The sequence below is a fragment of the Penaeus monodon genome, chromosome 4, assembly GCF_015228065.2.
Source record: "Penaeus monodon isolate SGIC_2016 chromosome 4, NSTDA_Pmon_1, whole genome shotgun sequence".
In the NCBI taxonomy this organism is placed as follows: domain Eukaryota; kingdom Metazoa; phylum Arthropoda; class Malacostraca; order Decapoda; family Penaeidae; genus Penaeus; species Penaeus monodon.
Genome location: NC_051389.1, coordinates 11,062,177 through 11,073,771, shown reverse-complemented (window position 1 = coordinate 11,073,771; position 11,595 = coordinate 11,062,177). Strand labels below are relative to the sequence as shown.

At 33.7% G+C, this 11,595-nt stretch overlaps 1 protein-coding gene across 1 annotated transcript in view; it reads left to right on the top strand.

The window, feature by feature from the left end:
• The first annotated feature begins 360 nt into the window (after window positions 1-360).
• LOC119572450 (drebrin-like protein A) overlaps window positions 361-11,595 on the top strand; it is a 29,989-nt gene continuing 18,754 nt past the window's right edge. The window contains exons 1-5 of the mRNA XM_037919564.1: window positions 361-395; window positions 667-694; window positions 1,163-1,229; window positions 1,384-1,442; window positions 1,717-1,983. Of these exons, the coding sequence (XP_037775492.1) occupies window positions 361-395; window positions 667-694; window positions 1,163-1,229; window positions 1,384-1,442; window positions 1,717-1,983 (456 nt within the window). The remainder of the gene's footprint in view (window positions 396-666; window positions 695-1,162; window positions 1,230-1,383; window positions 1,443-1,716; window positions 1,984-11,595) is intronic.

The window sequence follows — 11,595 nt, the reverse complement described above, 5'->3', positions numbered from 1 at the left end:
AGAGGAAGCTTTCAATTCAGTTATATCATGTGTAATCTGCTGAGTTATGACCTGAAATATAACCCCTACTCTAATTTTTTTTTCATTTTACACTTTCGATGTTGTATAATCAACATATTTCAATGAAATGTTTGAAAATATAGTGGTTCTGGGCAACCTACACTCGAAATTGGCCGCATGATAGCCAGGAAGACACACCAATGAGCCTCAGCTCTTAGAAGAGCAAGGGTGTTTTCTTGCCAGCATATCAGGATCACACTGGGGCTAGTCCAAAAGGCCTAAGTTTTCTGGGAGGAAGAGGCAACTTTTATTGAAAGACACAAGAGGAAAGAAGTAGAAAGCAAGCGGAAAAATGTGGAAATGAGGCTTGAGGATACAGCTGGAGCTCCCCAGAGGTGCTTGACTCCCTCCCATAGCTAATACCTTAAATAAAAATAGCTTTCTTACATTTAGCATGTCATGTATGTCTGCAATAAGGATAAACTGTAATTACTTGTCTGATACGATAAAGGTAGAAAAATGCATCTAATAATATAAAGAAACTGACCTTATAGACCAGGAAAGCAGTCTTGAAAACTATTCACAACTTTAAAAGTTAAATATCTCAAAACTTGATTTCTTTACCTTTGAAATCAGTGTCCTCAGCCATTTATGCCTCAATTTCAGTGAAACAAAGACTCTAATAAAGAGGAAGGCCAGTATTTTACCATAATAATGTGATATTTTCAAAATTAATGGCACAAAATTTTATAAAAATATTTATTCAGTATTAAAGAAAGGTACGTTAAGGGAATGAAATAATTTCCAACAAATAAAACCTGATATTAAAAATTGGCATTGATACACCAAATACTATATAATTACCTTTCCTTCATGTGAAGCACATGGCTGTACAATAAAAACTTAAAGGAAGAGGTAGATAGATAAGATAGATAGATAAAAAAATAAATAAATAAATAACATTGATTTTAGTGGTCTTGACTTCTCATTATCAATATAATGATGATTTTCCCCACCCATACTGGCAGCGCTTTTTAAATATATTATTTTCAGGTTGAATTTGATTTATTTTGTTAAATTATTCTGTTATCTTTATTTTGATAATTGATATTTGTTCCCCCCAAAAAATCCATAGCTATAAAATGTTCATATGCATTCCCAGAGCAATAAAATTCCTGTTAATTTGGAAGCCAAAACTGTGGCACTTTTGGTAAAGTTCATGTTATCTTGTAATTTGGTCAATGTAGTATTATTATTTGAGTGTAAAAAAAATGAAGGGAGTAGAAATGATTGATAATTATAATACTCAAAAGCAAACTGCAGCACCCTGAACTGGTGATATAAATATAGCTCAACCTATTTAACACAATTGATATAAATGAGCAATATCCACCAAACTATCACTTTCAACTGGTACTGTCTTTAGTGCTTCATATGCTTTGGTACTGCAGCATTTTAGAAGGCTAAGATATTGAATAGGAAATATTTATATTAAATTTGGCAACTGCAGCTTGTTAGAATGATAAGAATCATGATAAACCATTTCATTTTCATTCTCTTAAAAAGAAATCTAGGGAAGTCTTTTGGGTTATTCTCCTCAGATGTTGAAATTTATTACCAAGAATCAATTTATCAATCACTATACTTTATATCTTGCAAAGCAAATTTTAGGTGATCTCTTCTACATGTTGATATTAATGAGAATATTCTAAGTAGTATTTTGAACTAAGCACAACCACCTCTTTCTCATTTTTCATTTTACTTCAACAGCAAGGTGAAGGTGCGCCAACGTTACGAAAAGGAACATGCGCAAGACACTTAGCTGATGTACACAAACTACTGCGTGGAGTTCATGTGACGGTAAATGCAAGAACGGAGGAGGAGGTTGAGCCAGAGTTTGTGATGGCAGCGGTCTTAAAAGCATCAGCTACGACCTACAACTTCAGCGATCGGTCGGAGATGAATGACAAAACAACTCCAGTGGTAAGCTTGATGTATGAGGTTAAGATAACTTTTCCTTGCTTTCTGATAAGAGGATAGTTTTCTTTGTGTTGTATAGATATTAGGCTGTTTAATGTAGGGTGTTAGATTAGTGAATTCTTGTGTTGTTTTAGAGTACATTTGTGTTGCTTCAAAGTCCAAAGAAACATTATTGTTAAATGTACATAGAATTTAAAAAGAATATATATATATGTATATATATATTTGTTTGTTTGTTTATTGAAAAGTAAGCTGGTTTATTATGTTTTGTGATTTTAAGAAGAAAATTGTTTGTATACTGAAATATATTTTTATTCATAGAATTTTGCTAATTATCATAGATATCAAAAATGTGTATGACTCTTGATATGTTTTTGTAAAGAGACTTTTATGAGGAAACTGATTTCAAGACTTTAGAATTCCTTTTAAGCCCAAGTGTCTGCAGACTGCAATATTTATACAAACATTAGTCATATTTATTAAAGGGAATGATAGGGGTGAAGTGAGAGAACTTGTTATTGCTAGGCTAGCAAATAATCACAATACACAAAAGAAAAAGAGAAGGAAGTTAGGAACAGTACTTTTCTTTTTAATCAAAGATGAGCCTTCAGCATAGCAGTCAGAGGCCAAAACTTAGAGCAAACAAAAGGCCATCTCATTATTTACCACTTTTTTCCAGAAAGGCTTAGTTGACACTTTCAAGCGGGGTGAAGCAACAGGGGCTGTGGTAAACAGTGTGGGCATTTTAACGTACTTACCCCAGAGTGGTCACTTACGTAGGATCTCTTAAAGTGCAGATTCATTAATTCTTTTTAACCTACTTGCATTTTCATCTATTCTGTTTTTAACAATGATTAACTGTTCTTGTTATTGGATTTTTTGTTTGGAGAGAAAATGTTTGATTTATTATTATCTTTTAATGAGAAGTAGATTAACAGTGTCTGATCTAGAAGCTATGATTTTCTGAATTATTTTCGTTGTTACTGTTATTATTATTATTTCTGTTTTCCAAGATTTTGAAGAGTTTGTTACCTGGATGCATGTATTTGATTACATAATTTTATGTAAAAAAAAAGTTTTTCAGCATTTCTGTATAGGAATGAATGGGAATTGTGATTATTTTACAGTTATTTAAATATATACTCAACTAATATTTCATATATCTGTCTGTCTGTCTGTCCTGTCTGTCTGTCTGTCTGTCTGTCTGTCTGTGTCTGTCTGTCTGTCTTCTGTACTGTCTTGTCTGTTGTATGTATGTGATGTATGTATGTATGTATGTATGTTATGTATGTATATGATGTATGTATGTATATATGTATTTATGTAATATATATATATATTATAATAATATAATATTATATATATATAATATATATTATATATATATGTATAGTTAATATGATATTGATATATTAGTGTATATATACATGATATATTATTAGATATTATATATATATATATATATATATATATTATATATTATGTATATGTATAGTGTATATGTATATATGTATATTATATATGTATATGTATTATATATACATATATATGATATATATATATATATATATTCATATATATATATATATATATATATTATACATATATATAAATATATTTATATATAATATATATATTAATATATGTATATATTATATATGTGATATATATATGTATATGTATATATTCATATATATGTATATATATATATATGTTTTGATTATGTGTGATGTATGTATGTGTTGTTATTGTTATGATGTATTATGTATGTGTTGATATGTTGTATATATATAATATATATATATATTATATATATATATAATCATAAAATATATATACATATATATTGATATATATATTTATTTTATATATTTATATTTATAAATATTATTTTATATAATATTATACATATATATGATATACATTATAATAATATATAGTATATATATATTATATTATATGTATTATATTTATTATTTATTGTATATGATATATGTATATATTATATATTATATATATATATGATATATATATAATATATATAGATATATATATATATAGATATATATAATATATATATAAATATATATATCACTCTATATATAACACAAACACACACACACAATATATAATATATATAATATATATATATATATATAATATATATATATATATATATATATATATATATACAATAACTATAAACAACAACATACACATACACATACACATACACATACACATACACAACACATACACATACACACATACACACACACACACACCACACACACACACACACACACACACACACACATACACACACACACACTATACACACACACGATACACACACACACGTATACACACCACGTATACACACACAACGGATACACACAACAGTATACACACAACACATACACACACACTACACACAGACATACACAACACACATAACACACACACAACACACACATACACACACACACACACACACACACACACACACACACACACACACACACACACACACACACACACACACGTATGTACGTATGTACGTATGTACGTATGTACGTATGTACGTATGTAAGTATGTACGTATGTACGTATGTATGTATGTATGTATGTATGTATGTTTATGTATGTATGTATGTAGTAGTATGTATGTATGTATGTATGTATGTATGTATGTATGATACAAGTGTGCTTTCATTTAGTTTTATGAGGAATGACCGAGCTAGTAGACATCTTTTCCTAATATTATTTGCTATTATTAAGAACACTTTTTGTCACTCCAAGTTTAGACTCCCAGCAAAGGGAATTACACAGAGAAGATCCTGATTGCCATTCCTAGTCATATGTTCGACCAATGATCAACAAACGTATGCCAAGAATTTCCTGCAGACAGAGAAATAAAATTTTGAATGCAGTTTTTATTAAAATTGGATAAGCATTTTTTTTCTTTTTTCCTTCTCCTGATGATTATGCTAATATTTACTTCCTATTCATTAGAAAAATGTGAAGGAAAGGCATTCATACTGATAATTATATTTATTCATTTTTTTTTGTAAGTTTAAAAACTTATTAGAATATGAACTTGTATTTTTTTTTTTTTTTTGTAATAAATGGGATGTAGATATTAGTGCTAGCAGAAGAGAGGGAAGAGAAAAAGAACTACTCAACCACTTTTAACAAATAAAGCTTAATATTGAATTTTATTTCTCTGTCGGAAGGGGAATCTTATTTTTTTTATCTCCTTGGACTGGATATCTGGCTCAGACATCGAGGTTACCAGCCTTAGAGAGTGTCATGGCATAGGTTTGTTGGAAGTTGGGGGGAAACTTGTGACTAGAAAGGGCAAGAGAACCCAAAAAGGAGTGTGTGATCATGGGAAGACATGGCCGTGTTTCATACAGACAGCTGGTACTTCAGTTTTTATAGAAATGTGAAACACTTCTCTGCTTACTAATGAATGACTCATTTCTATTCACATTCACATTCCACTTCTAGTGTATATGTTATGTATAGGAAAGATACATTTGTTATTCTGAATAGAAAGAGAATGAAGGTGATAACCAAATTAAAGAGATTGAAGGTTGACATAGAATGTTTCTCTGAGATATGAGCATAACAAGTAGTAATATTTTAAGAGATGAAATAGATTTGGAGAAATTCTGTGAATAGGTCTGGGATGGAAGATGGGTTATGAGTAGGATATGAGTGTTATGAGTAGGATACAGATATATAAACAGTGACTCCCTTTCCTTCACCCTTGAATTTAACTATTCCTTTTGCTATACATTAAGATTGTATTCGAGTTTTAGTAGATATTTTGATTTATATAACACAAAAATGTATATAGGATTTATTTTACTATGTTGACATTGTAGTGTTCTGTATAGAAGAGCTGATCTTGGCATGTGCATGAGGACGTAGCACTAACACCAAAGAAGATTAGAGCCGCATGTTTAAGGACTTTTTCAAATAACTTTTCTGTCTCTGTGCAGTGTCATGGTAAGTTAGGCTTCTCGGCATGTCTAGACTTTGTTGGAATGTGCTGTAGTGTAAATTTTCCTTCTTGCCTTGTACTGAATGATTGTTGCATAAGGAAATTTGTTTTACTCAACATTATTTTTATTATTTTTAATTGAGCTTTATTATGCATATGTTATTAACTGTCAATTTTGATTGCTGTGTCAGTGTAGATAGAAGTTGCCAAAAGAGCATTTCTGCTCAATTTTGGCCCTGAAATTGCATTTTTTTTCTTTTAGAATAACTTACTTTTCCTCCTTTTACTGAAAGACTTCCTTTTTCAACATAGAAAAGGCAGCTTGAAAGAGCCAGTTTATTTTCCTAAGTAGATTATTTGATTTTATTTTAGCTTTTCTACCTCCAAATTCTTTTTAAGTCTTTTTTCCTCCCAGTAATAAAAAAGAGAGTTACTTACAATTTGTCATCCTAACAGCGATCATTAATAGTCAATTGATCCTCATAATTATAGAGACCTGCATCAAATCTAGCCACATCTGTGGTGTGGTTTGTTTTCCTTGAAACTGTAAGTGTGAGTAGTTTCTTGTGTGGGTGTCTGTGGGTGGGTGTAACATACCAAGTCTCCTGCTGCATAATGGCCATGTTATTTTTATATATATCAAATACCTGATATTTTACTCTTAGTCATGAGTTAACAGAATGACATGCATTCAAATTGATGCTGCAGGTGACTAGCAAAATAGCAAGGGATATGTTTCTGAGTTGCATTTGTGTAAAATGGAATTGACTAACTGTAGCTATGGGACCCTAACCAACCTCTCCTGTCCTTTCAGCATTTTTAGTAAAACTGAGGTTTACGGCATACGCTGGGAACCTTTTTGATAATTGGTTTTTGCAGCATCGTCAAGTATTTCCCCTCTGTCTCTCTGTCTCTCTGCCTCTCTGTCCTTCTCTCTCTGTCTTTCTCTCTTGTCTTTCTCTGTCTTTCTCTCTCTGTCTTTCTTTCTCTGTCTTTCTCTCTCTGTCTTTTGCTCTCTCTCTTTCACTCTCTCTCTTTCACTCTCCCTCTTCCTCTCTCTGTCTTCTTTTCTCTCTCTGTCTTCTTTTATCTCTGTCTTCTTTTCTCTCTCTGTCTTCTTTTATCTCTCTGCCTCTGTCTCTCTGCCTTTTTCCTTTTCCTTTTCCTTTTCCTTTTTCCTTTTCCTTTTCCTTTTCCTTTTCCCTTTTCCTTTTCCTTTTCCTTTTCCTTTTCCCCTTCTCCTTCTCCTTCCTCTCTTTCCCTTTTTTCCCTTTCCCTTTTTCCCTTCCCCTTCCCCCTCCACTTCCCCTTCCCCTTCCCCTCTCCCCTTCCCTTCCCTTCCTCTTCCCCTTCCCCTTCCCCTCCCCTCCTGCTGCACCTCCTTTTCCCCCAACCTGCATTCTCCCCTTCTTCTCTCTCAGCCTCCTCTCTCACTTGTTGCTTCCTCCTTTTCATCTTCCCAACAATGTACTCTCAAGCCACTGTTTTCCCTTTCACATTCACTCCAAACTCATTGTCTTTATTTATCTTTTTATACCTTCTTCCTCCTCCTCTCCTCCCTTTGTATGCCCCTCATACTTGTGCACATATGACAAAAAAAACAACAACCTCTGTTATAGCCGAAGCCTCAGGTCCTTAGAGGTGCTGCTGTAGCCTGTGGTGATGGCCCCAAAACTTTTCCCTCTATAAAGCCTAAACCTAAACCGAAGCTTAATATGGTGAGTTGTTGGTGACGAGAGCCTTGTTTTGTTTTTCCTACTTCGGCTTTCTTTATTTATTCCGAGATTTTTTTTTTTTTTTTTTTTTTTTTTTTCTCTCTCCTTCTCCTTGACCTTTCAGTTGAAATAACTTTCCTGTGTATAGGTTGTTCCTCTTGACTTTTCCATGACACCCTCACCCCTCACCCCACAACCCTCAACCCTCACCCTCACCCTCACCCCTCGCCCTCACCCTCACCCTCACCCTCACCCTCACCCTCACCCTCACCCTCACCCTCACTTACTCACCTTCACCTGACTGATACACACACACACACACACACACACACACACACACACATCACACTACACACACATCACCACATCACACACACAACACATCAACAATACATATACACATGCACATACATATACATATACATATACATATACATATACATAACATACACATATCACACTATATTTCACTCACACTCACACTCACACTCATACTCACTCTCACCTTACACTCACCACTCACTCACTACTCATACTCACTCCACACTTACACTACACACACTCACTCTCACTCTCACTCTCACTCTCACTCATCGCTGATTGACTGGCTGGCTGGCTGGCTTAATTCTCACTCCTCACGCACTCACTCACTCACTCACTCACTCACTCACTCACTCACTAATCACTCATACATGCACTCACATGCATCTTCACTCATGACTCACTCACCTCACTCATGATCTCACTCATATCTCACTCCACCTCATGATCTCACTCATCTCACCCACTCACTCTGCTTATCACACTCATCTGTTTCACCACTCAGTCGCTTAATCACTACTCACTGAAATCTTTTAAAATCCGTTTTCATTACATGATTTAAAAATGCTATCTGTACATTGAATATATATATTATTTCAGTTCTATTTACATTTTTTTCTTTTCCATTATTTATTTCCCATCCCCACCTCTTGATTTTGTTTTTTTGAGTTGGAAAGCCCTGAGATCCTTAATACAAAATTGCTAATTTACCATTGCCTTTGTTAACAGTTTTTCCTTTATTGCTTTGCTACTTACAACCTGTTTTAGAGGTGAAATATTTTTTTTTTCCCTTCCAGTTAGAATACACACATTTTTGTGTTTATCACTTCCTTTTTTAATTAATTTGTCAGTTAGGATAACAATTAACCTCAAGGAAGATGTCCTGTGTGTAACCCAATTGTTCCCTTTATTTGATTAATTGTTTCAGAGCTTAGCATTGATAGACAATAATGAATTTCAGGGAACCAATTACAAGCGCACAAATCCACTTGCGGAAATAGACTCCAAGTCGCGCAACAAATTTGGGAAGAGCAGGAGGCGGAAGAGAGGAGGAGGAAAACTGAAGAACAGCAAAAAAAGGAGGAGGAGCTGAAGAAACTTGAGAGCGAGAGAAGACAGAGAGAGGTCTGTGTTCATGTGTGTTTTGTGCTCAGATAGCTACTCTTAATAGAATGAATTTTTGAAGAGTTGTTTACTTGTGATGATGTTTGTAATTGTGAGTATATTACAGTAGGTGCCAGATAGCTTCTGTTATATAGGAATAAGAAAAGGAATTGAAGTACACAAATTTTTACTGTAGAACTTTATAAAATAGTGTTTCCTCAACATCCAGTTTGTGTGACATTCTGCTTCACAGGATGTAAAATAAAAATCTAGAATAAAGATATTAAGCAATTGATTTCTGCGTATCATTTTTTCTTTTCATTGTTGGTAAGTATGATATTCTTCTCACAGATTATGATACTAAGCAAAGAGAGCAGTTAACCAAGGAGAGAAATGCACGCATAATGTCAGAGCGCAAAGCAGAAGAAGCTGCTGCCCTACGATGTGTCAGAAGGATGACCCAAAGTGGCAGCAAGAGCTAGAGAACCAACAGCGTGAAGAAAATGAGCGAGCAAAACGAGCAGAAATGATGCGATTGGAACGGAAAAAGGTGGGGGTTCTCTTGGAGTCAGGCCCGTCAGTCTTTTTTAAAGTTTTGAGATAATGTTTCCCAGATTAGTTTCATCAGTCATTTCGTATGATTTGATGAATAGACCAAATTGTATATAAAGGGATACATGCAAAGAAAGTCCCATAATCCTTATTTTAAACCAAAAGGATGGCAGATCTTCATTGGGCACAGGACGACTCAACACGCGCAATCTTTGAGTCCTGCAGCAGTGCTAGCAACTCCCAGCCATCAGCCCAAGACAGAAACCGTCCTCCCCCTCGCAAGTTAAAGGAATTCAAGCCAGTGAACACCCTGCAAGGTGGGTCATCAGTTGGATAGATATTTGGAAAGTTATTCCAACTTTGATGTAGAAGAATGCATCTATATAGCGAATAAAGAAAAAGTAAAAAAGTATGTTTTTTAAGAAAGTGTCTGTATTTGTGTGCAATGTATGAATGCATAGTGTTTTGATGAAAAGAAAGTAAAGAAAAAAAGAAAAAAAAAAGGAAGAAGCAAAGGAAAGAAAAAAAATGTACACTCTTGTAAGCAATGATCAAGTATCAAGTCAATGTCAGTGTCTCCAGAGGTGTGTGAAAAACCATGAACATGACTGTACATGTAGCTTATCTATGGCCTATCTACCCATAGGGGAAATTTTCATTGTGCCAGTATTACAGAAATAGTTATGTATCTAAAGATTTTCACTCTAGAGAAAATCTATACACAAAAAATTTAATTATATTTTACTCTGTTTTAATCTTTTCATAATGGGTAACATCTTGCTAAGAAGCACCAAGCCCATATGGTGATTATCAGTGACATATCAGTAGTTCCTTCTGTGTTTTGTACATACAAAATAGTCATATGCTGATATGGTCTGCTATGTACAACTGACCAAAGTGGGCTTTAAAAGCCTTTATGACTTTCTTTCTGTGAAAAATCTATTTGACTACTGAACTTGTAGACAGAAAGTCAGCAAAGAAATCATAAAGTTCCTTTATTAAGATTTTTTGTTCAAGTGGCTGACTATGTGCGGCATAGGTTTAATGTGGGTGAAACCAATTTGAAAACTTAATTTTGCCATTTGTTATTTTTGTTATTGAGAAATGCAATATTTTTTTGAAACAGGAATAAAAATCCTGACTGTTATGTCTCCCATCACTGTATAAGTATAAGAAACATGTACTGTGGATGGTCAGTGTTTTATTTCAGCATAGACAGTATAATAAACTATTTTTGCTCTCTCAGAGTAAGAGAGTGAGGGAGGAACCTCGACGCCAGGCAGAGGAGTGGCTGCACGCTGGCCCCCTGCAGCTGAATCACCACAACAACAAGTAACGCCCAAGCAACAGAGAGGTGGGCATCAGTAATAACTATTTTTGGAGACTTCTCCCTTCAGTTCTTATATACTGATTGTTATGCTCTGCCTCATATTGGTTTTAAATATTTTAATGCTTTATTATTTTTTTTCAGTTCAGGATTATTTTTGCAGAGATAGAAAACAATTGTAAGAGTAACATGTTGATACTTAAGATAAAAGTTATACATGGTTTACAGTTAATACAATGGGATCAGTCAACGTAAACACTCCAGTCCAGTCCATTGTTCCTGCAGCATCCTCTCCCCCTGCTCCACCAAGTAAACAGCCTCCAGAGTCGTCCAAACCTCAAACGGTAAAGTTTTAAAAATTCTTAGGCTTCCTGTGATTTGCCAAAACAGTGGCATTTGATTACCTTATAATGACTGTTAATAATTCCTTGTTGGCAATTATTTTATAGTATGATTTTTATGTATGTTTTACTGATGCCTCTAAATAACCTAAGGCAATCTATTATGTTGTAACCTGTTGGATTTTTAGGTAGTTAGAAGATTTTTTTGTAACTAATCTGCATTTTAAACAATAAACTGTGGGC